The 25,737-nt window shown below is 47.3% G+C and overlaps 2 protein-coding genes across 2 annotated transcripts; both read right to left on the bottom strand.

Moving 5' to 3' along the window:
* Positions 1-55: 55 nt before the first annotated feature.
* On the bottom strand, positions 56-16,172 carry VPS26A (VPS26 retromer complex component A). The gene is made up of 9 exons (XM_068140284.1): positions 16,098-16,172; positions 12,905-13,054; positions 10,552-10,627; positions 7,686-7,842; positions 6,773-6,937; positions 5,612-5,718; positions 4,089-4,157; positions 3,393-3,535; positions 56-1,835 (listed from the first exon to the last, which is right to left on the bottom strand). The coding sequence occupies exons 1-9, from the start codon at positions 16,098-16,100 to the stop codon at positions 1,722-1,724; spliced, it is 984 nt and encodes a 327-aa protein (XP_067996385.1). The 5' UTR covers positions 16,101-16,172; the 3' UTR covers positions 56-1,721.
* Positions 16,173-17,025: 853 nt separating this feature from the next.
* SRGN (serglycin) lies at positions 17,026-19,714 on the bottom strand. The gene is made up of 3 exons (XM_068140283.1): positions 19,529-19,714; positions 17,589-17,736; positions 17,026-17,404 (listed from the first exon to the last, which is right to left on the bottom strand). The coding sequence occupies exons 1-3, from the start codon at positions 19,617-19,619 to the stop codon at positions 17,191-17,193; spliced, it is 453 nt and encodes a 150-aa protein (XP_067996384.1). The 5' UTR covers positions 19,620-19,714; the 3' UTR covers positions 17,026-17,190.
* Positions 19,715-25,737: the final 6,023 nt, after the last annotated feature.

Genomic DNA, 25,737 nt, shown 5'->3' with positions numbered 1-25,737 from the left:
AGGGGGAGCCCGAAACCACAGGCGGTGCAGCTGCCAATCAAAGACGAGCCAAATGTTAGTGAGAATACAGCTGTTTTAATAATCCCGATAGCAGCTCAATACGGTTCCCGTTTGTTATACATGGTTGCACAATCTGAGACTGGTTAAATACAATCCGAGTTTTCAGAGTCTCTTGGAATCGCTTCCAGATTATTACCACATGCAAGTGACCACGAAAATATTTGGCTTTTTACTTTATTCTTTTTAAGTTTTTGACCAGGCACTTACATGAGGGAGTTGAATTTGCTCTCACTCAAAAGAGAATAGTTCGCATGGTAAGTACCCCAGCACAAAAGTACAGAGTCTTTGCTTTATCAAAGTGCCACAGTAATAAAACAGTTCTTACAGAAATGTAATTCAATTAACTTACTCATAAAGTAAGGTTACCAATGACACTTGCACCACAGTTGAGAAGTCTTGGTTGAAAGGACAAGTGAACTACAAGTGCAAGTAGCCTTCCACACAGCAGGCTTCATTTTACACCCAAGCCACACGTCTGATAACAGACTACATGCTCAGTTGGGAACAGGTGACAGCTAAGTCCTTTAAGCTATTTCTCCAAACACTAAACACGTATGAGATGATAAAGACAAACAATCTGCTGTGCCAGACAGCCTTCTAACAACTTTCAGGCTTGCCTGGCTTCAAATTACCTTTTCAGAAGACCACAAAAAAAAAGTGTTTGCCCTCAAAACAGGCCCCTGTGGACTAGGAGGAGAACGTCCTTTGAGGACATTTTGTCTCTCTCCTATCAGGACAGTGAGGAGACAGACTGTGAAGACAGTGGACACATGAAGCCAGGAGGAACGACAGTTCTATGTATATGCAAAATAATCAATGTTATCACCATTCATTACCAGTAAGAAATAATTATGCTCAAATACTTTACCCACTCACCACCGAAACATGAAATTGCAATACCACCTCTACAGTCACTAGATACTGGGCAATGAACCCCCAAACGTTAGGAGTGACTCGTGAAAAGCTCAGAGAAGCACAGTGGAGCAAGAACTGGGGGAGGGAGGGCAAAGAGGCTTCCTAACATTCTTTGTTACTAACAAAGCTTCTTAGAAACCTTGGTAAGGTGTCTGAGGGCTCCACAGTTATCACAGTCATAGTGCAGTTTCAGTTGATCCCTGTCTAACATGGTAATTAGAAGTCTTAGGATAAATTCACTGTAAACTTTGATTCTTAGTGTGATTTAGTCAATTGTGTCTGCTTGTAGTTTCAAAAGAACTGTAAATAAGCAACGTTGGAAAGGAGCATGCAGTAAACATGAGAGAAGGGAAATGCTTTTAGTCTACACTGTATAGGTGATCAGCAACAAAAATAATCAAATCAAATATACCAGCCTACCATGCATGGAAATAACTAGGATTTAAGCTTATGCATATCCAAGTCCATATAACATTATCAAATCAAAGTAAAATGTGCAGTATAAAATAGTAGCTTAAGAAAGTTCCAGTGTTTGAGAAAGCACTTTATTTTTAAATGTATATACATACTTGAACGTGTAACTGAAGAATGCTTTAGTAGTATGGTAAATGCAGCACTGCAAGATGAAGGAAGACAGTTGTACTGGGAATTTTGGCCTTCTTTCCCCACAGGCTGCTGCCATCTTTAACCTGCTGAAGCACTGCAAAGTGTTGTGTGGTTGTTTTTTTCCCCCACCTTGGACCAGTTCACATTTCCGGCTGCTCAGCAGATGCTTGTGACTCTGGAGATTCGAATCGCTGGTGGAAGTTTGTCCGTTGTTTCCTCAGCTTCTCAGGAGCTTTTCTCCACAGAATTATTTCCTGTTTGAAGAAGGGGAACACTTTTGAAAATGCCATTTACTATTAAACCAGCAGCACTGAGTATCTTAAGCTCCTGACAGGCAAAGAGGTTGAAAAATAAACACCACGACAAAAATCTCTCCGCCCTTGTTGCCTACAGAACAGCGCAGTGCATGTGCAAAGTAACAGAAAGATGACACAAGTTTACATATTCACCTACTGCCATTTATCACTTTTGAGTAGTAGCCTCGGCCCTAACAACCTTCCTCCCAACTTTCATAGCATTAAATGGTTCAAGAAGTTTTTCTTCCTCCTTTCCTCAAAATCCCAAGCTCATCATAGCCACTCTACACTGCAGTTAACCTTTTGTTTTCCATGTTATCATAGTATAGTATCAGTCAGGGTTGGAAGGGACCACAAGGATCATCTAGTTCCAACCCCCCTGCCATGGGCAGGGACACCCCACACTACATCAGCCTGGCCAGAGCCTCAGCCAGCCTGGTGCTAAAAACCTCCAGGGACAGGGCCTCAACCACCTCCCTGGACAACCCATTCCAGGGCTTCACCACTCTCATGGGGAAGAACTTCCTCCTCACATCCAGCCTGAATCTCCCCACCTCCAGCCTCATTCCATTCCGCCTAGTCCTATCACTACCTGAGATCCTGAGCAGTCCCTCCCCACCCTTTCTGTAGGCCCCCTTCAGATACTGGAAGGCCACAATTAGGTCACCTCGGAGCCTTCTCTTCTCCAGACTGAACAGCCCCAACTCCCTCTGTCCTCATAGGAGAGGTGCTCCAGCCCTCTGATCATCCTTGTGGCCCTTCTCTGGACACCTTCCAGCACCTCCACATCCCTCTTGTACTAGGGGCTCCAGAACTGGACACAGTACTCCAGGTGGGGTCTCACCAGAGCTGAGTAGAGGGAGAGGATCACCTCCCTCGACCTGCTGGCCACACTTCTCCTGATGCAGCCCAGGATCTGATTGGCTTTGCGGGCTGCAAGTGCACACTGAGAGCTCCTGTTGAGCTTCTCCTCCACCAGCACCCCCAAGTCTCTCTCCTCAGGGCTGCTTTCCAGCCAGTCACTGCCCAGTTTCATGATGCTGCCTTTTGTGTTCTTCAAAAAGGAAGATTGTGATGTAATCCACATAAGCTTCATTCCAGTGACACTTTTCACTACTCCCTTCCTCAGTGTGATCAACTTTTGATGTAATTTCAGTCAAATGTCTTCACCCTTACTACAACTTTGAACTTGGGCTAATGCTGTGATAGGAAATCTATCTGCAGTAGTTTAAGCAAGCAAACAAATGCATGTGTAGATCACATAACCCACAAAATGTGGATATTCTCAACACAATGTTGCTCTGTGGCACTCAGCATCCCACCCTTGCTCAAACAGTACCCATCACCTCCCTCACCTTCTTTATGCACGTTAACATTTTCTACACAGCTTCCAGTAATACATTTGTCAGTAGAAATGCTTATATGAAGCACAGCTGGCTTCTAGTGTGCTGAAGATTCAAAGCAGGATGTGCAACAGCTCAGATCATTCTGCAACAAGATTCCTCTAGGCTGTACCTGCTGTTTGAAGTATCGTCTGTCTTCTTCATCCACAAGCACGAGATTCAAGAAGTACCTCACTGAAAATTTCTTGTTCACATCCCTCATTGTAGGAGTTGGGTCATAGCCTGCTAAGAACAGCCTTATAGGAATTGATTCACCTTAAAAACAAAACAAGGTTGCAATCAGTTCCTTATAACTGGATGTCATTAATGCAGTTTCAGAAGATACACAAAGATCAGGGCAGTTTCCCAAGCACTGCTTGTACCCCTTCCTTAGGTGAGGAAAAACTACAAACAACACCAGAAAGTATTACAAACATAATGTTGAGGAGACAGACAAGTGGGAAATCAAACATGGGAATACTTCTCAGTGGAAGCACAGTAGCCAGGCAAGACAAAAATGGTCACTACCTTGAACTCTCCAGAGCTGCTCTACACCATGGGAGTCAGGTGTAAGCCAAAGTGACTTAAGTATCAGTCACAGATTTTCCAATGGGAAATAAGGATAAGAATTCCTAGGATCCCAAATGAAATGCCTTTAAAGTGTCCACTCAGAACAGGAAATTCACTATCATTGCAGCAGCCTAAGGGGAAGTGTGGCTTCTCTAAGACAAAATTATGCAAATCACCTCTTCTACTCCAGATTGTTATTTTTTTTTCCAACAGTTTTCACTCACAAAGCTTACCCTTCATGGGAAGCACAGTTACTTACCTTTAACTGGTGCTCCATCCATTATTTCATACTTTGCAATGGTTTCAGTCTCTGTTGTGGTACTGGGTCCTGGTGAAACAAGTTCTCAGTGTGAGGACACACGCTTCAGTTTTACAAAGCTTTAATACAGCAGTAGCTACTCTGCAGCATTTGAATCACAGAGTACTCCCTTGTTTTTTGCCTCTTACATGTAAGTCACACACACCTAAAGCAAGCAAAACCCTCTCCCAGGCAGAGCATCTGCTTCCTACTCTCTCCTCCCCACAGTGACATAGAAGAGGTAGTACCCAGTGTTTCAAAGGAGGCCTAGGTGTGCAAAGCTTTAAGAGACAAACATGCAGGTTAGGCCCTGTGAAACAGTTGGGTTTGGTGTGCAGTGCTAGCAGCTGATACCAGTAGGCCATGATCAGAATAGAAACATGAGGAGTTATTTATCAGCCAGCACAAGGGCCACCTTTCTCCAGAACCCAGGATGAAAAAACCACAGGACCTAGTTTAGCCACAAAAGCCAACAGTGAAGCAGAGATTTTTGCCCTTCTATTGCTATGGAAGCTTTCTCACTCTCTGCACAAGCAGCTCACTAGGGCCTCAGCCACTGGGGAATGAAGTCATGAGCCACAGCCTCTTACTGCCTTCCTAGCTCCAGGGTGTACAAGCTCTATCTGCAATAATCAAGCTGTTTCTGCTTCAAAGCTTCTTGTTTAGTCTGGAGAAAAGAAGGCTCAGGGGAGACCTTATTGCTCTCCACAACTCCCTGAAATAAGGTTGTAGCCAGATGAGGGCTGGTCTCTTCTCCCAAGTAACAACAGACAGGAGAGGAAATGGCCTTTAAGTTGCACCAGAAGAGGTTTAGGTTGGACATAACAAACAATTTCTCTATTAAAAGGGCTGTCAAGCCCTCATACAAGCTGCCCAGGGCAGCAGTGGTATCCCCATCCCTGGAGGGATTTCAAGGACATGTAGATGTGGTGCTGAGGGACATGGTTTAGTAGCAGACTTGGAAGTGCTGTGTTAACAGTTAGTCTTGAGAACCTTAAAGGTCTTTACCAACCCAAGTGATTCTATGATATTTCCATTGTATTAGCTTCATGCAACTGAAAATGGAGTATTTCCAGAACATGAGAGATTTGTGTTAATCTTTACCAAGCCTACTCTACCAGCTCATCTCTGCAGAGGCAAGGGAGCCTTCAGGATGCATTTCACACCTCTTCCCTTCTATTCATTATCTATCCAAGCTAATTAAGTTACTGCATGTTTATGCCCAAGTTCCATTTACAAGGGTTCACGTTTGTGAAGCTAGTCCAACAGTCTCAATCCCAGAAGAATGCTACAGCCTGAGAATATTGGCTACTAAGTACGATTACCAAAGCACAAAATGCAAATGATAGTCACACACCAGTGAGAACGAAGCACATGGAGCATTAGTTCAGCCAAAGCTGCATCTATTGACTTCACTCTCCAGGTTTGCATAAGGCTCAACTGGCAGATAAGTTGCCATTTCTTTTGGACTTTGTTTCTCTTACCAATTCCAGTAATCTCCTTTTTGATCAGCTGCAACTCCATGTGCTGAATTTTTATTCTCACTAAGAGGAAATAAATTTTTCCAACAATCACATCCTTTAACTGATACCTTTAAAAGAACAGAATGGGGGTTTTCATTAAAGGAAAAAAAAAATTTGCAGCTTTTACACCTTCTTGAATACAAGTCACACAGGCAGTTACCTCATCTGCCTGTCTCCTACTGAGCTCACTTCCCCACTGAGCTAAGCATCTCAGCCAGCCCAATGCAAGTGGCACCTTTCCACCATTGCAGCATGAGGAAAGGAAGTACTACAGTTACACTGAAAAAGCATAAATGCAGAAATCAAGCCTTAACTATTAGCTAGTGACCTTATCTTTGAGTTTGGACAGTCTGTCATTGAGCCTCCTGGTGTACACTGTTTAGACAATGACCTGAGAGCCAGCACCCTTGAGTCCTGTGTCCAGTTCTGGGCCCCTCAATATAAGAAACACATTGAGACTCTTGAACGTGTCCAGAGAAGGGCAACAAGGCTGGGGAGAAGCCTCGAGTACAGCCCTGTGAGGAGAGGCTGAGGGAGCTGGGGTTGTTTAGCCTGGAGAAGAGGAGGCTCAGGGGAGACCTTATTGCTGTCTACAACTACCTGAAGGGAGGTTGCAGCCAGGTGGGGGTTGGTTTCTTTTCCCAGGCAACCAGCACCAGAACAAGAGGACACAGTCTCAAGCTGTGCCAGGGGAAGTTTAGGCTTGAGGTGAGGAGAAAGCTCTTCACATAAAGAGTTGTTGGCCATTGGAATGGGCTGCCCAGGGTGGTGGTGGAGTGATCGTCCCTGAGGGTGTTCAAAGAGGGATTGGACGCGGCACTTGCTGCCATGGTTTAGTAACCATGAAGTGTTGGGGGACAGGTTAGACTTGATGATCTCTGAGGTCTTTTCCAACCTTATTGATTCTATGATTCTTATTAGTCCTGAGGGCAGAACACTCAAGTGCCCCTCAAAGAAGGCCACTGTGTAATTAGTAACCAAAAAGCTCAACACGACAATCACTGAACATGCTGCTTTACATTAAGTCTCCAGATGTCAGAGGTTGTTCAACAAATATTACACACTCTGCCCCTTGTTCCCAAGATATTAGCTTGACTGCATTTTGGTTTAAGTGACACTTACTTGGACTTATTGTATTCAAACTCTATATGAAGACAGTCTTCAATGCCTACTTCCATTTTAATGGAGTTGTTTACATCTGGGTACGTAGCAAGCTGGTGAACAATCAGATCGTATTCTTTCACCAGGTCTGACAGTCGTCTCACTATGGTCACTTTCAGAAAATATCTAGGAAAAATGGCACCAAGTTAGCCATAATCACTCCGAATTGCATAAATATAACCCCAGTGTTCTGCAGGATAAGTGTTCTTTGAAAGGACAAGAAAGAGGCCTGCAAGAAGGCTGGAAAGGGACTGTTCACAAAAGCCTGGAGCGATAGGACAAGGGGCAGTAGTTTGAAATGAGGGAAGAGTAGATTTAGGTTGATGTTAGGAGGAAGTTCTTTACCATGAGGATGGTGGAACACTGGAACAGGTTGCCCAGGAAGGTAGTTGAGGCCCTATCCCTGAAGATATTCAAGGTCAGGCTTGACAGGGCTCTGAGCAACCTAATGGAAAATGTCCCCACTGACTGCAGGGAGGTTGGACTAATGACCTTTGGAAGTCCCTTCCAACCCAAACCATTCTATGATTCTTTTAAGACTAAACAGAAAAGAATAAGACACCAAAAAGCTTACAGGTAGAAACTTGAGGGTGTTTCATTTAGTTGTATTGGTGGAGATTTTAAAGAAGAGACAGACTGTGTTCACTTGATTGAATATAAAGCATTTTATCTGTACAACCAACAGGGAAAAATTCCAAATGAAGCAGGAAAGACTACACTGTAACTTAGCTTTGACTTCAGTCAAAGCACACTGGCTGTTCCATGACTGATCTGAAATCCACAAGAAGGAATGGATCAGGGAGAGGGCAGCATAATTGCTAAGTTATGAGTTTTCTGTGGGGAAGGAAGGAGAAAAGGCTTAGCAGGTACAAACCTCAGTCTGACGTTGGCACCAATGTAGGATTCATATGGCTTTTCAACCTGCATAAACTCAAAGTCATAGCTTCTGTTTTGGGTCAGTTCTCCAGGTAAGGCCAGCTCTTTCACTAAGTTCACAAATTCATGGGTATTGCTTTTGTCATTGAAGAGCTCTAAAGTTGAGGAAGTTAGAAGGCAAACATGTTTCAGTGCTTATTTTTAGCAAAGGAAACAGCCTCCAATTTGGCAGCAGCAGGTGGGAGAGGACAACAGAAGCAATTAACTTAAGTTACACATATTTGACCAAATGTTTTATCCAGTTTTTCAAAGCTGTTCTTAGTAACCTACAGCATTCCTAAGGAGCTAACTGTAATGAAAAGGACAGATTTGAAGTTTCACTAACACAGCATCTTTAATGATGGTTTAGCTAGCTTTAATAAGTACTTCTTGCCTTGCATTCTCTGTAATTAGCATTGCCTGATCTTGGCTTTCAGCATTTACTGCTGCAGGGACCAAACCTAAGCAACATCAAGACAGGATCATTGCTCAATGCTAAATAAGCCAAATTGGTCTTCCACAGAGCAGTGATCCTAACTGGTCTCCCATGTATTAACACCTATCAAATGGTTTATTATTATTCCTAGTCTACAGCCAAGTAACTTCTTATGACCACAGACTGAATCAGTCATTTGGAAACAAGTTCTTCATACATAAGCATACACACCAGCAACAGCATCACCTGTCCCCAGGCCACTGTCATTATAATTAATCCCTAGATCTATGTCATGTAATTTGGAGAGAAAAGCTTTAAAAAAAACATGTAACATTACCATTAAAACATTTCAAAGCCTTTAGGATATAAAAATAAGCTCCTCTACAATTCATAACTTCTTGTTGTAGTGACAGGACAAGGGGCAAAGGCTTGGAGCTAGAAGAGGGGAGATTTAATCATAGCATCATTCAGGGTTGGAAGGGACCACAAGGATCATCTAGTTCCAACCCCCCTGCCATGGGCAGGGACACCCCACACTAGATCAGGCTGCCCAGAGCCTCAGCCAGCCTGGTCTTAAACACCTCCAGGGACGGGGCCTCAACCACCTCCCTGGACAACCCATTCCAGGCTTTCACCACTCTCATGGGGAAGAACCTCCTCCTCACCTCCAGCTTCATTCCATTCCTCCTAGTCCTGGAGGACTGGAGATTAGAAATAAATTCTTGACAGTGAGGGTGGTGAGACACAGGAACAGGTTGCCCAGGGAGGTTCTGGATGCCCCCTTTCCTGGAGGTGTTTGAGTCCAGGCTGGATGAAGCCTTGAGCATCTGGTCTAGTGGAAGGTCTCCCTGCCCATGGCAGAGGGGTTGGAACTAGATCTTTAAGGTCCCTTCCAACCCAAACCATTCTGTGAATCTATGAACTTAAAATACCAGCTAGGATCACGAGTGATAGGTGGTTTTGCACAGGTTGAAGCTTTACAAGGAGAAGCAGAATGACCTTAACACACAATTCCACAGTTTACCCTTGCCAATTTGGTAGAAACTGACACTAACTAGTAATTGTGTCTTCTAGTACAACTACAAATTGTCTAAGTGTACCTCATTTGCTATGATAAGCATTTATGTAATACAAAGTTTATTTGCTGTTTCAAAGCCAAAATTCTTTGTGCCAGTCAGAAAAGTTGTACTCTGAGGAGCTGGTTTAAAACACATCTTCGACATGCAGCTGCAGCTAGCCTACAAGTACTGCTGAGAAAGATCACACTGAGGTGATTTTTGTATAACAAAACTTGAAAGGATTCAGGAAAACACAGGCAAAGTGCAAAAGGCAGTGGCTTAAACCACTTCTGCATAGCTGAGGACTTCTAAATGATACCAAAATGGAAAGTCCCAGAAACACAAAACTCAAAACACACATCAAATGTGAACCATTTAGAAAACAGAATTTACACAGAGCAGATGAACACCAGCCTGTACAGCTATTAGGAGACAGACTAAATGAAGCTGACATATGTGAGCTCTATTTTTTCCCTGCCTCTAAACACTTCATTCCCTTCACACTGCTGCTTTGCTCTGAATGGTTGTTTTTTGCAGCCCCACTGATCAAAACCTCAAAGCATAAAGCAGCAGGTGTCAGAACTCAGTCTTACCTGCTACTGAACAGTTCAGACACAGGGTACTGGAGACTATTGACTGATTAGCTATAGAGAATCTGTGACATTCCAATCTAAGCCAATTGTACAAGAATTACTTCCAAGGGGAACAACAATGCAAATGGCTAACAGAGAGGGAAGGAATTCTAGCACCAACCTAGGGGTGCAGAGAGATTAACTGGTGAGAAGTTAGACATGATCAAGATTTTTTTCATAGCTCAACTCCAATCAGACTTAAATTATAGATAACAGAACTACATTTTTCATGTCCATACCATATTGTCTTGCTAAAAAAAACCAAACCACAGAGAACCTGCAAAGTGTCAATACTGGTTTATGTAAACAGTATAAAAGTAGGGTTTAGAAAACCAGCTTTAGGAGCTGCCACATCATTTCTTTTCTATCCCTCTTCTCTGAGGCCCACAATTAAAGACCCCAAGTTTAGTTTTCAGAAATCTGTAGTAGCTCTTAACCAACCTTTTAAGCAGTATGAGACAGAATCCTAACCATCCCAATTCTCCCTCACATGCACACATCTTCCTTTCCAGTGACTTTCTGACTGGCACAAATTAATACACCATTTGTGTTAAAATAGGGAGAATATAATCATCTTCTGGCACTTGTCATCCACTAACCTGAGGAGGTTGCAAGGCCTGGGCCAATCTGCTGACAGTCACAAGTGCCAGCATCCACAAACCACATGGACCCAATATCCACTTTATAGCTTAAACTCACCAATTTGTCCTACAAATTCAATTCTAATTCCTTGGTGCTCTAGTCTCTTCCCAAGCTGCTTAAAGGAGACGTTCACCTACCAAGGAAAAAAAACAGCAGAACCACCTTATCAGTTATTTTCTTCCTTTTTCAACATTTCCAGCCTAATGTGACATCAGTAAAAAGGAAAAGACATTATCACATGCTTGTGAAAACTGAGACTTCTGAACAGTGCTGCCTGAGCTTGAAGGCAACCAATTTAAACAGCTGATCATGACATAAAGCATTGCAAAGACAGCGCTACAGCAGTTAAGAAGATTCTCATCATCTGTGAGACTGAATTTAATAACTAAGCTTGAAATTTTTGAGCCACAAAATTAGGAATCCAAGCCAGAGCTTATGCAAAGTTCACCTAAGCCAGTCATGACCCTCTTTGCCATCTTTGAAGGCAGAGAGCTTCAAAGCACCTTCTGACAGTCACATTTGGAAGTCTAAAAAAGAACAGCCATGAGATGCATTCCTTTCAAGTCAAGTGAACTTAAAAGTCCCTTCCACAGCAGATAGCCAAGTATTGGTGTTAGAGAAGTCAATGAGAAATGACAGCTAACAAAATCCACTACTGAAACCTTCATTTGTGAAGCTGATTCTTACAAACAGACCTCGTCTCACAAGCGAGTTCCATGAGGTCACTTGCTGTGGAAACATGTAAATATTAAGCACATGTATGTTTCCTTATGAGGTGATAATGACCAGAGGCAGAGTAGGAAGGAAACCACTGAATAACCCACCTTTGTGGTGAAAAGGAAGAGAGGTGGAAGGAAGCTGCCCAATAAATGACTGGTCTTCCAGACCTCCTTTGTCCCATTGTGCTTGTATTAGCCAAAACTCAAGTGTCACCGATACAAGTGAGAAGCACTTGGACCAGTGATACAGGAAAGCAAGTCCCCTGAGTTTGAAGCCCACCTTATGAGAGTTTCATATCCACGAAAGGATCTTTCTAGAGAACCAAGATCTTAGCCTGGAAAGGTATCTTAAGGGCAGAAAGGTGCCCAGTGACAGTAACAGGTCTGTCAAGAGCAAAGCAAGCATTTAGAAGTCAACCTCAGAACCCAATACCTGGCACATGCTTTTTGAAGGCAAAGTGAATTGTAACAGAAATATTCAGAGAGGAAGAACAACTCCAGTAAAACCAGAGTGACTGCCACTAGCAGCTCCTAGATGCAATACTCAAAGCAGAGAAGTCTCCCTGGTAATCTTATCTTTTTTTTTTTCCTTTACCCAACAAGAATTTTTCCTGTTGATTCAGCAGCTACCTGAACTTCGTGTGCTGCTCCTCTGATGCAATTCCAGAAACCACCCCACTGCCTTAGCTGCAGGGTATGCAAAGCAGGTTGGCTTCACCAGCCAGGAATTACTGTTACACACCGAGTTGTGATTCTGGAGCGCAGGAGGAAGCAGGGCGATTCAGTTTGGAATAGTTTTATTGCCACAGGCAGTGGAAGGATTCCACATAGTTGCACAAAAAGCTTATTTATAAAGACAAGATGACCAGAAACAAATAGGCAGCTACTCTTCAAAACATTTCAGCAGCTGCCTGGAGAGGTTTTTAAACAATCAAATATAGGCAAATGCACTTTTTCTCTTTGGATAGCACAAGCTGAAATGGAAGGCCAATGGCATCCTGGCCTGCATTAGGAACAGTGTGGCCAGCAGGAGCAGGGAAGTCATTGTGCTCCTGGACTCTGCTTTGGTTAGGCCACACCTTGAGTCCTGTGTCCAGTTCTGGGCCCCTCAGTTTAAGAAGGACATTGAGACTCTTGAACATGTCCAGAGAAGGGCAACAAGGCTGGGGAGAGGCCTTGAGCACAGCCCTGTGAGGAGAGGCTGAGGGAGCTGGGGTTGTTTAGCCTGGAGAAGAGGAGGCTCAGGGGTGACCTCATTGCCCTCTACAACTACCTGAAAGGTGGTTGTAGCCAGGAAGGGGTTGGTCTCTTCTCCCAGGCAACCAGCACCAGAACAAGGGGACACAGTCTCAAGCTGCACCAGGGGAGGTTTAGACTCGAGGCGAGGAGAAAGTTCTTCCCAGAGAGAGTCATTTGTCATTGGAATGTGCTGCCCAGGGAGGTGGTGGAGTGACCATCCCTGGAGGTGTTCAAGAGGGGATTGGATGTGGCACTTGGTGCCATGGTCTAGTCCTGAGGTCTGTGTTGATAGGTTGGACTCGATGATCCTCAAGGTCTCTTCCAACCTTAGTTATACTGTGAGACTGCCTTGCTTTAATCATTTTTTCCATTTCCCTTCCTCTACACCCTTGCATGCTAGAATCAGTACAGCACTTAAGTCACTTTAAAAAAAACAATAAATAAAATATTACCTTTCCTGAAACAGATTCTCCATCATAGAAGAGAAAATGCTTTTCTACTTTACCATCTTCTGTTTTGATTTCTGCTGTTTTTCGGGTTTCAGCGTCATTAAGAACGACATCAATCTCACAAACAGGAGCGAAAAGGCCTCCAAGGAAGCTCTGGAAGGAGAAGAATTATTAAGTTACTACACAGTGGACACTCCATTTTAAATGAGGTATCTACTTGCAGCTGGACAGTATACAGCAGGGGAGAAAAAAACATCTGTGGTGCCCCCAGGAAGCTACAAAGCCATTATGTATGAGCGACCCAAGAAACAGCAATGACAAAAGACAGTTGTTCATCTAGCAGAGCAGTGGAATCAGGTCAGTAACAAGCAGTGACAGCCCTTACAAAATATATTGTTAGTTAACAACAAGAAGAGTACACAGCACAAGTACCATTACTACAGCTACACTAAACCACTAACAGGTATTTGAAACGTTAAGGTTGCAAACACAACTTTGGTTTCCATCAACGCAAAGTTTCCCAACGCTGACTTCACTTGGAAAAATTCATCCTTGGTAAACCACACTTCAAATCAAACCAAAGAAATCTTTGCTAACAAATTTGTTCTGGCTGGATTAGGATTTGAGATTTTAAACCCCAAAGCCATGCATGTATTGCTTTATACCCCCTACAGCTCCCTGCACAAACAGAAGTAAGGATGAGCAGAAGTAAAGAATGATAAGGCAAGGCAAAAGGAAGCAGCTGGGGATATGACACAAGGCCCAAAGCATGGTTGGTGAAGAGGAACAGGGACTTTTCACTTGCTGCCTCTTTTGCTAAGAGAGCCCCACAGTTCTCTTAGCAAATGAAGAGAGCAGTAGCAGGTTCAGGAGGCAGCGGTTCTTTGCATCACCTACCTTAGCTGGGCAACTCTGCCATCAGATAGAGTGGATGCTACACGTTTACCTGTAACACTGCTCCAGGCACCAATCCATTATGAGCATCAAGTGTTAGGCCTCACCTTACAACTGCACTTCCCTAGGCACCAACTTCTGACCAGCACCAAACACAAGAAACTAGGGGAGACCACCCTTTGACCTTGCACAAACAATTCTAACAAGGAGCTGCAAGACATGTTAGTGGCTCTACGGGAAACTCCGCAAGATTAGTCCAAAAGTCAACATTTTCTCCTGAGAATTAGGCACTAATCTGCTTTGATGTACTAAAGCAGGCAATGCTTCACTAATTCAGTGTGATTTAGAGTTTTGGGAGGAGAAATTAAACTATGCTTTCCACAAGAGAATCAGCTTCAACTAGATGAATTTGGTATGTGGGAAACACTCGCTCTCACTTCACTAATTTAGTACCAAAAACTGATATTGGAAGGCATCCCGAGGCCCTGAGGTTGGAAATGCAGCATCAGTAACAAAAAGTCCAGCAGAAAGTTTGATCTGAACGCTACTACCTAGCAGCAGGAATGCGGAGTAACTTTTTGCTTACCACCTCCAAGTCAAGCATGTCTTTGTGGGGCAAACCTGAGCTATAAAACAGCAGTTCATACAAGATTAAACCAGCCCTGTGGTGAGGCAGCAAGTGGCCCTGCTTAATCCACAAACACAGACCTAGAATAAACCAAACCAGGTTGGAAGAGACCTTCAAGATCATCGTGTCCAACCTATCAACCAATCCAACCCACCTAAACAACTAACCCATGGCACCAAGCACCTCATCAAGTCTCCTCCTGAACACCTCCAATGACGGCGACTCCACCACCTCCCCGGGCAGCCCATTCCAATGGGCAATCACTCTCTCTGTATAGAACTTCTTCCTAACATCCAACCTGAACCTCCCCTGGCTAGCTGAAAACCAGCACCATCATTTAAAACAGTCAGCCAGACCTAACATTGCTAACAGATCCTTTCTCAAGGCACTGCCTATGAGTATTTCAACTGTACCCCTTAGAGATTAGCCATGATCTCATCCAGAGAGGACAAGAACATATGGAATAAAGAAATTAACAGCTGGTGTCTCCTCCAGTTGCTATCGAAGATAATGCTGCAGGGAAACGATGCAAAAGAAGTATTTCAAGCAGCCATCATATGGCTCGTTATCTCACAGCTTCAGAAAACAAACAAAGATAGAGAACCAAGGTTTTCAGAAGCCAGACGGACACAAGGCTACGCTCCTGAAAGAGACACTGAAGATTTTGCTACACCAGGACACAAGTCAACCTGCGCTCGGAGCCGACGTGCTGCAACTGTACTGAAGGGACTTGCAGGACTCCAGCAGCTGACAAACGGTGCAGAAGCCCCTGCCTCAGCTTCACACCGAGCTCTGAAAAGCTTCTGCGGGCCCAGCCGAGGTAGAGACACATGCTAAGGAGGGCACGCAGCTCAGAAACCTGAAGATCTAGCTGTTCCTTTTAAACACGCTTATTTTTCACTCTACACCTCACAGCACACCGAGCACTTTGCCCAGGCCGTGCCTGCTGAGCACAAAGGGGCCGCTGTTCCCTCAGCCCTGAAGGATTACTACCGACCGCTGTCATGCCCAGCGCTGCCTTACACGGCACTGCTGGAAGATTTACTGCTGGCTGCAGGACTATCGCTCGCACCATCCCCGAAGCCGCCCCACCGCAGCCGGGCAGGGAATACGGAAGCCGAGTCCCACGCGGGCTTGGCGAGGGCACACGCACCCACGGGGGGGGGGGGGGAGCAGCGGGGCAATACCCCAAGCCTTCATCCACAAATTACACCGTAAACACCCCAACCCGCAGTGCTCGGCCAGCTCTCCCCCGAGCCCGCCCCACACCTCCGCCTCCCTCCCCACTCCCCTGCCCGACCCCACCCGCCGCCAGGCCCGGGCGCAGCGCGGGGTGAGGCGGGCAGCGTGACGCAGGCCGGGGAAGGGGCGGCCAGGCCGGCGGCGAGGAGCGGGATGAAGGTGGTGTCACCGGGCACTCGGCGGCCGGGAGGGGGAACGAGGGGAGGGGCAACCGGCGGCACCGGATGCGCAAACCGCGCCCCGAGGGGCGGCGGCTCTCCTCACCGACAGCCTAGAGCCACAGGTGGAGAGGAAGGGGAGGGAGGCACCGCCCGGTCCGTCCCAGGCCATCGCCTGAAGCAGCCGGCAGCCAGGCGCAGAGCGGCGGTTAACGGACAGACAAGAGCCCAGTACTAGCGCGGCACCGGCCGCTCCCCCCGACCCAACACTCACCATGGTGCACTGCCCCTCCGCCGCCGTCTCCCGGCCCGCTCCCCTGTCATGTGACCTTACAGCCCGCCACGCCACGCCCCCTGCCGCACGTGACCTCCCCCTGCTCCCCCCCCCGGCTCCGCCACTCCTCCGCCTTCCCGCCGCCGCCTCGGTGCCCGCCGAGGGGATGGCCCCGGGGCGGGGAAGGACGCATGCGCGGCGCGGAGGGAAGGCGCCGCCTAGTGGCCGGGAGGCGGCAGCGTGGGGGTGTGTGGGCTGCTGGCGAGGGTGGTTTTCCTGACGCGAGTAACGGCTGTGGTCCCACAACGGGTCCTTCTTTGGACCATTTCGTGCTTTTTAGGGACACAGGAGGGGAGGCCGCCGCCCGGGCGGCCTTGAGAGGATTAGCTGAGTCCTGTTGAAGGTGCAGGGCAGCCGCCACGACGGCCGAGGGAACTAGGATGAGTTTATCGGAAGGAGGCAGAGGGGAGACCCCACTGCTCTCTAGGACTCCCTGAAAGGTTGTAGTGAGACGGGGGCCGGTGTCCCAGGTAACAAGCGAGAGGACAAGAAGAAATGCCTTCCAATTGCATGGGGGAGGTTTGTATTGGACATTGGGAACAAATTATTTACTGCAATGGTAGTCAGGCGTTGACTGGAACAGGCTGCCCAGGGAGGTGGTGCAGTCACCTTCCCTGGAGGTGTTCAAAAAACACGCAGACATGGCACCTGGGGACATGTTTTGCTGGCCACGGTGGTGTTAGGTTGATGGTAGGACTCAAGGACCTTAGAGGGCTTGTCCAACTGAAATAATTATACAATCCTATTCTAAGGTTGCCCCTGAAGCACAATAACCTTCATACAGACCAGGCAGGACCCCCAAACCTGTTCTCCCCGCATTGGGATGGCTGCCCCAGCCACAAAAGAGTGAATTCAGAACCAGCAGTGATGAGCTTCAGTGCGTGAAAGCAAGAAAGATACTAAGGCAAAGTTTTTATTGATTTGGATTGGCTTAAAACCACTTTGTGCTCGTTGAGCTGAGTCAGGAGCCCAGAAAGGGGTGCGGGAGGCAAAAGAGGCCACCATCACTGCAAGGAGGCTGATGTCTCAAACCCTACAGCAGCAGATCCTCTTCCGTTAGCTTTTGCTGCAGCTTGCCATCTTGCAGACCCTGTAGGAAGGTGATCAGCTTTGCCTTGGAGAAGCCATCGCTGTCACCAAACCCTGAGCCAGAGGCTGGCTCTGCTTCCACTGCGGTGTCAGACCCAGAGCCGGACTCATCTTCTGAGAGAGGGAATATGTCACTCAGCTCCTGGTACCGCTTCATCCTGAAAGGCAGAGCGGCAGAGGGTTCATTCCAAGCTTCTTACCTTGTTTACTATCTCTTCAGTGACCACCCTGAAGCCTTATGTTCCCATGGGCGATCCACACCGTGGCAGGGCTGTCAAGAGATTAATACCAACCGTTTTCCAGTGCCACCATTAATGCCAAAAGTGCAGGGAATGAACTTACAGGGACGGGTCTGCCATGGGAGGAAGGATCCTGTTGGCTCCGCCGGTGGGTATGTAAAACCAGGGCCCCTGCTCTTCGATGCAGTTAGCAGACCAGGCGTCGGGTCGGCACCTCACTCTCTTGTACCTTGCCTTCTGCATCGGAGCACCTGAATCAATCAGCCATGTATTATTCACCAGGACCTATTCATTTTATTAGCACCTAGTAAGGCTTCAAGGAGGAGAAGAAAGTAACTCGTGTGGCCCTCATTGCTCAACTGCTGAAAACTAAATGAACCCTGAGGCCTTTTGTTGTTTGGTGGTGTTTTTTCAATGGCTACTGATCTCCTGACACCTTTGCTATCAGAGACATCAGGTGCATCTCAGACACCACGCTGCAAAGTCCACAGGCACTAGAAAGGGAAACCTCTGCCTCGTCCTGACATCACAGCAGGACCCATCCCTAGCTCAGGGCACAGACACATCCGTGTGAGACCTGTGGGACTGGCCATGTGCAGCTGTTCCTGAAGCTGCTGGAGGTATCTCAAGATCTCCTGGGGACAAGCCACCCCAGCAGAGAACTTGCTCGCGTGACCCCCCTTTCTCTGTTGCCTCCAGCAAGCATCATGGCCAAGTCTACTTTGGCTTTGCATGCCTCAACTCAGCCCCTTGGGATGGGCTTTGGTGGGTAGATGAGAAAAGGTGTGCCAAGAGCCTCCTGCCACGGGAGCAATTTGGGGATTACGTAGGCTCTTGGAACCGATAATTAGCTCCCAGACACAACTCAGGATTGTATAAACCTGTGGTTTGAGTCCTGGAGCCCCCCCATTTCCCTGATCAGGAGTGTCACTGAAAAGCAGAACTTCAAAATACACCAAAAGGAGAGAACAACTATCTCACAGTGAAGATAAAAGCAGCCACATTTTGCCCTTCCTCTCCGTCTCATGTAATTAATTTATTCTCAAGCCTCCTGGCACAGTCTCTCCCTACTGGCACTTTTATCTCTTTTTTTCCTCAGCTTCTTGGGAATATCTTTCTGTAATTACACTTCTCCATTGCCCTATTTATTTCCATAATGTACTAGATGACTTTCAGCTGCCTCCTACACTCTAAAAGAAAAAAAGACCTCACAGATATCCTTTCCTGCTTCTTTTACAGCCTATTCCTTTTTTTTTTTGTGTGTGTGTGTGCTTACTTTCTTCACTTAGCATATTATTAAGAAGGTTTTTAATAATAACAGTGGCAAGAAAATAAACAACTGCAGCTGAATAACTTGCAAATACCCAAAGCACCATAAAAACACCCCAAGCTGTAGTCCCCCAAAGTCAGCCACTGAGCGATAGATGCATAATGAAAACCTATCACTATCACTGCCTTGGTATGGGGACAAATTATATTATTACCTGTCTGAAAAGTTCCTCTGGCTGGCAAAACCCAAATCCACAGGGTGAATGTCATCATGAATCATTTCCTTTTAGCTGTTTTAGCGCTGTGTGTTGCAATGCTGCACCAAATAAACCGTTTGATTTCCTCACGCTTACAGCCAGGTTCTTTTCCTGCCCCCCCCCCCAAGAAAGCAGCCTGCAGTCGTTACGACATGGGAGCTGTTACAGACTTCATCTGTAACTCCATAACTAACTCCATAACTAACTAACATCCTGAAAGGATGGTTAAGAAAATAACAGCTTGAAATATATGGATTGAAAATACCCAAAGCAACAAGTTCTGTGAAGCCGCCTCCTCAGCAGGGCTGGGAAAGGGGCACAGAAACGCTTCCCTCGCGCAGAGCACCTTCTCTCAGCGGTCCCCCTCCAGAAAATGAAAGCTAGCAAAGCAGGTTTTCTGAGGAGATCTCGTCACCCCTAGAAGAAGGTCAGTTCAAAAAGTTCAGAAGCTATCTATGTGGTCTCCACTGCATAGCCCAGAGAGAGGATTTCCAAGAGAACAGCCGCCCTGTTTTACCTTGTGCCGTATAGCCCACAAAGAGGATTAAACAAACAGCCAGGAAAATCCTCCCGTTACATCTGATGAGGAGCTGCATGCTGGCTGGCATCCCCCCTGCTCGCCACCAGCCTTCACCACAGCTTCACACTTCAGAAACAGGACGGGGCGAAGGAGATCGACTTTTAGAGAAGGTTTCCAAAACCTCAAACCCAACCCCTAACCTGCGTCACCGCTTCCTGATTGATGGCAGTGAGACATGCACAGAGAAACCCAGCGCCCTGGCCTCCCGGCCGTCATCACTCCAAAAGAAATAACCCCCACTGCCTCCAGCTCCACTTTTGCCCAAGGAGAAAAGCAAACCCGGGCCCAACCAGCCCGGCTGAAGGCGTCTGCTGCCAGCAGCTTGTGGCTCAGGCATCTGCCTGATGCTCGGAGGCCTCCAGGGGATTTGCTGCTTCCTCCAGAGGGGAAAAAGCAGCGCTCCGTGTCCCCCAGCTTTCAGTCAGCTGCAGTTTTGCATTGGCACTGGTGGTGATTTTTCCCAGCCTCAAGCTTGCATCAGTGCACCAGGAAGGTTATGAGCTGGCTGCTTGGAATCAGGGCAAGTTTCACCAGCTGGGAAATAACCTTCTTCCACAAAAGTAAATTATCCCCAGAACCTCACCTCAGGTTTGATTTCATTCTTTTTTTAAAGCAGGCTCTAACATATTGACAGGAGAAGTGAAAAACATGTACTCAGAGGCTGTATTCTGGTAGAAATGTGTCAGCTCCTTTCTGAAAGGGTACAGGGGATTCGCTCAGACAGATCGTTGCTGTGTGGTGCCAGCGCTCCAGGGAGTGTGGCAAAGGGTTGGGACAGCCTGTGGCTGTTCTGTGAGGAACCTGTGTGGAAAGCCCAGAAAGCCCCTGTACAGACAGACACATGGAACCTGCCTTTCAGCTAGCTCTTATTTTTCACTTGCCTTTCAGTTGTGATTAAACCGGGCTTCAGTTCACTTAACCTCCTTGTAACTTTTCTTATCTGAGGGCTGGGGGTTTCCTTAGTCATACCATTAGATACTGCATTAACTGAGGAACTGAGATGTGGACCTGATGTACTGCCAGCACCTTCAACGATGCTGCAGCTGATAGTGTAAGTCATCTGTGTTGACTCTACTTTTGCACAGTGGAAAGTCCACAGAGGCCCCCAGTGATGATCTGGGCTGAGTGGTGACTTTCCCCAGGGCACAGTGCTTCACCAAAACCCCACCTCTGATGGAGGAAGCCCCTTCAGAGGCTCCCCTCTCCAGGCTGGGATTTACTGCTGGCCTGAGGCAGTGATGTGGTTTATTCTGAACCTCTGCACAGGGCTTTTTTCTGGCACAGGAAAGAGACTCAAACCAAGCAGGCACGGAAGGACTCGCGTGCAGCGGTTATTCCTACCAGCCTCTTTTCTACTCTGTCTTTTTAGCATCAGTTCTGCTCTGTTTTTTGTTTGTTTGAAAGCAGTGTTCAGCATCAATAGGAAGGCAGGTGAATGTGTGTGGGGAGGCAACAAATTTCCACCCACTGAAGGCCACAGAAACCCTTCCTGCAGTGACACCTCTCATTTTCCACTGGTCATGGGTATGTGCTGACCCCTTCCACACCCCTCTAGCATGTGTAAACACCCACACACACGTGTGAAAGCATCCCTTTGCTACCTATTTCTGCCCATTCCCACCAGCCTGAGGCTTTTTCCACCTCACTGGAACTCCCACAGGCTTTGGCCAGAGCGGTGCCCATCAGCACACATGGTGGAGGAGGGGGCCAGGGATCCTCAGGAGGAGGCAAACCTCACACTTCTGGTGGGAAATCTCACAGAGACAAATTTATCTGTCTGGTACCATCAGCCAAGGGGGGAGTGTGTAGTGCTGGCAGTTTTGCCTCACAGTTTTGTTGTTTCTTCTGTCAGTGGCGTGCCTCAGGAAATGAGATTGCTTCACAATTAGTAACCATGGGAAGACTGCAGCAAATTTTCCACTCCCCCCTTTCACGTACACCTGCGTAATGGTGGCCAGAAGCCTGGGGGGAGCAGCAGCCTGTGCTCATCTCCTCCTGTCCTGCTTCATTCTGCCAGTGTCCACACCCCACTGAGCTTGGCAAGTAAAGAGCTTTCCACCTTCCTATGAGTGTCGAAGCCATACTGGAGACCTGGATTTGAAGCAAACTGGGATGTGCAAGTCTTAAGAGTAGAGCATGCTCTCTGTAGGGCACCATGGAATGCCCAAGGAAAGTTGTGCAATTATTTCCCACTTGGGACACAAAATGCAAATAAACAGCATGAATCAAAAATGTTCATCTCCAGCCAGAGGCCACAAACTGCTGAAAATTCACACTCTTTTTTCAAACAGAGAACAGCACATGAGCTGTACTCTGTTGGAACACCAACCCTGAAACCTGCCCTTGCATGACTACCAGAGTTCAAGAGAAAGAGGGATTTTAAAAATCAGGTATTTCAAACCCACCAAGGACAGCCAACTAGATCAGCTACCTCAAATCTACCTTCCATAACCTGCAAGGAAGACTCACAGGATGATATTCCTCTTATTTAGAATAAACCAGGTTGGAAGAGACCTTCAAGATCATCGTGTCCAACCTATCAACCAATCCAACCCACCTAAACAACTAACCCATGGCATCAAGCACCCCAGCAAGTCTCCTCCTGAACACCTCCAGTGATGGTGACTCCACCACCTCCCCGGGCAGCCCATTCCAATGGGCAATCACTCTCTCTGTATAGAACTTCTTCCTAATATCCAGCCTAAACCTCCCCTGGTGCAGCCTGAGACTGTGTCCTCTTGTTCTGGTACTGGGTGCCTGGGAGAAGAGACCAACCTCTGCCTGTCTACAACCTCCCTTCAGGTAGTTGTAGACAGCAATAAGGTCTCCCCTGAGTCTCCTCTTCTCCAGGCTAAGCAACCCCAGCTCCCTCAGTCTCTCCTCACAGGGCTGTGCTCCAAACCCCTCACCAACTTCATTGCCCTTCTCTGGACACGCTCCAGCAAGTCAACCTCCTTCCTAAACTGAGGGGCCCAGAACTGGACACAGGAGTCAAGGTGTGGCCTGACCAGTGCAGTGTACAGGGGCAGAATGACCTCCCTGCTCCTGCTGGCGACACTGTTCCCGATGCAGGCCAGGATGCCATTGGCCTTCTTGGCTGCCTGGGCACACTGTAGGCTCATGTTCAGCCTACCATCAACCACCACCCCCAGGTCCCTCTCCACCTGGCAGCCCTCCAGCCACTCTGACCCCAGCCTGTAGCACTGCATGGGGTTGCTGTGGCCAATGTGCAGAACCTGGCACTTGGATGTGTTCAATCTCATGCCCTTGGACTCTGCCCATCTGCCCAGCCTGTCAAGGTCCCTCTGCAGAGCCTCTCTACCCTCCAGCAGATCAACTCCTGCCCCCAGCTTGGTGTCGTCCACATATTTACTGATGATGGACTCAATGCCCTCATGCAGATCATCAATGAAGATGTTAAAGAGGATGGGGCCCAGCACTGATCCTTGGGGCACACCACTAGTGACTGACTGCCAGCTGGATGTGGCACCATTCACCACTAGATGCACGGATCCCCTGTGTACAGAGTGGAAGAATAAATGCCCCAACAGAATTAGCTATAAAAAAAGAAGATGATAAATGAGGAGCAGGTATTTGAGAACACAGCTCACTCCTGGAGAGTTTCTTGCACTGAAGCACTGCCACTATTTTCAAATCACATGTGAAGCAGATTAAGAGCTTTGCATTTTTCTGAGGCATTTATTTGGGGAGCAGAGGGCAGGCAGAAGAAGGGGGCTGCCTCAGCACTGTTCACCCTGCCCCTTGACCAGGCACCCTCTTCATTCCATGCCTGAAAAACCTGGGAGCAGCCCTCAAGCTGTAATAAACACTTCAAAACCTGATGTGAAGAACTGCTTCGTAGCTCTAAGTCTTGTGGTTGTTTCACCTCCCAGCTGGCTTCAGGAGTAATTTAGCATGAGGATGGGCTCCCATAGGTGCACAGGCACCCACAGTCCTGGTGTTTATCAGCAAGGCATGCAGGCAAGGTGATCATCCATCCAGACCTGGAGGGTAGGGGGGCAATAAGCAAGCTTCTCATTCATAACTGCTTGGAAATCAGATAAATGCTAACTGCTGTGGGGTCACTCTGCTCTCAGGGATCAGGTTTTCCCCTGACCTGGCCAGCAGGAGCTGGATTCTGGCTTTGGTGGGGACTGCAGATGAACCCCACACTCCACTAACACACTTACTCAGAGGAGCTGAGAGTCCCAGAGTACCAGGCCCAGCCTGCAGTCCTCTGCTGGAAAATTTGGAATACATATTTGGTGTATCACCACCCTGGGGGCAGCCAGTACAGAAAAGGTTGCAAGTGGAAAAGGGTGTAAAGAGGGAAGGATGGCAACAGAAAAAAAACAGAGGGCAGATTGAGCAAAGGAGAGCATCTGAATGGCAGCTAGGTTGAACACAATGAGTATGGGGTTTTGCCCATCTTGTCTTTTGGGAAGGCAGAACCAGTTTCTTCCTTAACACTCACTGCTCACTGGGATGAGATCCATCATACCCAGACACCCAACCACAGATCCATCCCAGTGAATACTCCTCACAAGCTATCCTGTTAAATACCCCCAAACCATCTAGACCCTCCTCAGCATAGACCTCCACTCCATGCTGGCAGCCCAGCTACATTTAAGGATGCTTTCTGCCACCAGTTCTTGTTCAACCAACCAACCCTTGGGGACTGAAAGCAAAAGTCCATCCTGCATCAAAATAGCAAAGAGCTGGCAACCCAAGGAGGGAGATTTGGGTTGACCTGGGGGAATGTCTAAATACAGCCCTAAAGAAGGATGATTCCTTAACCCGAGTCACATCTCAGCTCAGCGCCTGGCCCCTGTGTTTGCCTGCACACACAGAGCATCATGGCACACACATCAGGGCAGTTCATGGCATCCCTCAGCCTCTTGTGCTGCCACCTCTTGCCTCCAAGTGCAGTATCAGGCCCTGACCCATGAAGATAAGATTCAGATCTTGCAAGAAACCATTACTGCTCACGTGCACTACGTGGAAGTCAGCGGAATCGCTGCTATCACACAGAGGAGCAGCTCCTTGGGCTTTCCCATGAAGGAGGTCAACAAGCACACAGGGAGAGGTTTTCACTGGAAAGCCACAGCTGCATCAAGACCCAACAGAGCTGATGATTAGCAGGAAGCTGCCGACAGCATTTCCCTATCAGCAATCACGCCTCTGCCAAAAAAGTTAAGGAGGCAATGGGCCTGTCCTCCAAGAGGAAAAGCAACCAGCATTCATTCATGCTGGGAGCTGTGATGCTGTCTGCTTCCGTGTACTGAAGCCCAGCACAGCAGGAGGTTTTGGCTGACACACTGAGAACTATATTTTACAAGCAACAGCTTCTCAACAGCAAACTGACCTCCAGTTTCTGATTAGAGACCATTTCAACAGCCATCCTTCCTTCTTTAAAACCCTCTTCCCAGAGCCATACCAGATCAGTGACGGAAGTGCTCAGCCCTCACTGGAAGCAGGACCTGCACAGTGAAGTAAAGAAGGAGTTCCCTTCATGAGTCTGTTGGGAAACAACTATAACATGACAAGGAATTAACTAGAGAGAAGCACAGGGGGATGGTGATGTTTAAAGAGCAAAGCCGGGTGCCCTGCTCCTCCACTGCTGCTCTGGGAACATCTTTTCACTGCAAGCCAGTTGGTGCTGCTGCATACATAATGGGCTCAGGCTTGGTTACTTCAGTTTTAGACACAGCTATCTTTCCATAAGATGGTTTCTCCAGCCCAGGACAACCTCATGAGTGAGCTGCTCAGCAACCTTCAGATGCTTTTTATCAACCCTGTGCTCTTCTTCCAAGCAGCTCACCTTGCCTCCACTCCCTGTGGAAGTGCAAACCTAGTGCTAAGCACCAGCACCACCGGTGCCAAAGAAGTCCACACCCTGTGCAGGAAGAAAGGGCATCAGGAAATTCAGGAAGGAAACAGGAAGCATGGATGCTCCTGTGGAGGTTTCCCCATGAACCAGATCCAGTTCTTCTTGTTTAAAGTGGAGCAGAGCTGCTGTTCAGGCCTCTGTTAACCCATCCTTTACCTGCAGTCACCATTTTGTGGTCTTCACTGAGCTATTGGGGAAAGAGGTAAAATTACCTTTAAAGGGGAGGGGGCTTTGTTGTATTTCTTATCAACCAAAG

The sequence above is a fragment of the Melanerpes formicivorus genome, unplaced genomic scaffold, assembly GCF_026170545.1.
Source record: "Melanerpes formicivorus ecotype bairdi unplaced genomic scaffold, bMelFor1.0.p_v2 SCAF_6, whole genome shotgun sequence".
Taxonomy (NCBI): Eukaryota; Metazoa; Chordata; class Aves; order Piciformes; family Picidae; genus Melanerpes; species Melanerpes formicivorus.
This window is presented reverse-complemented; position numbering and strand designations above follow the sequence as displayed.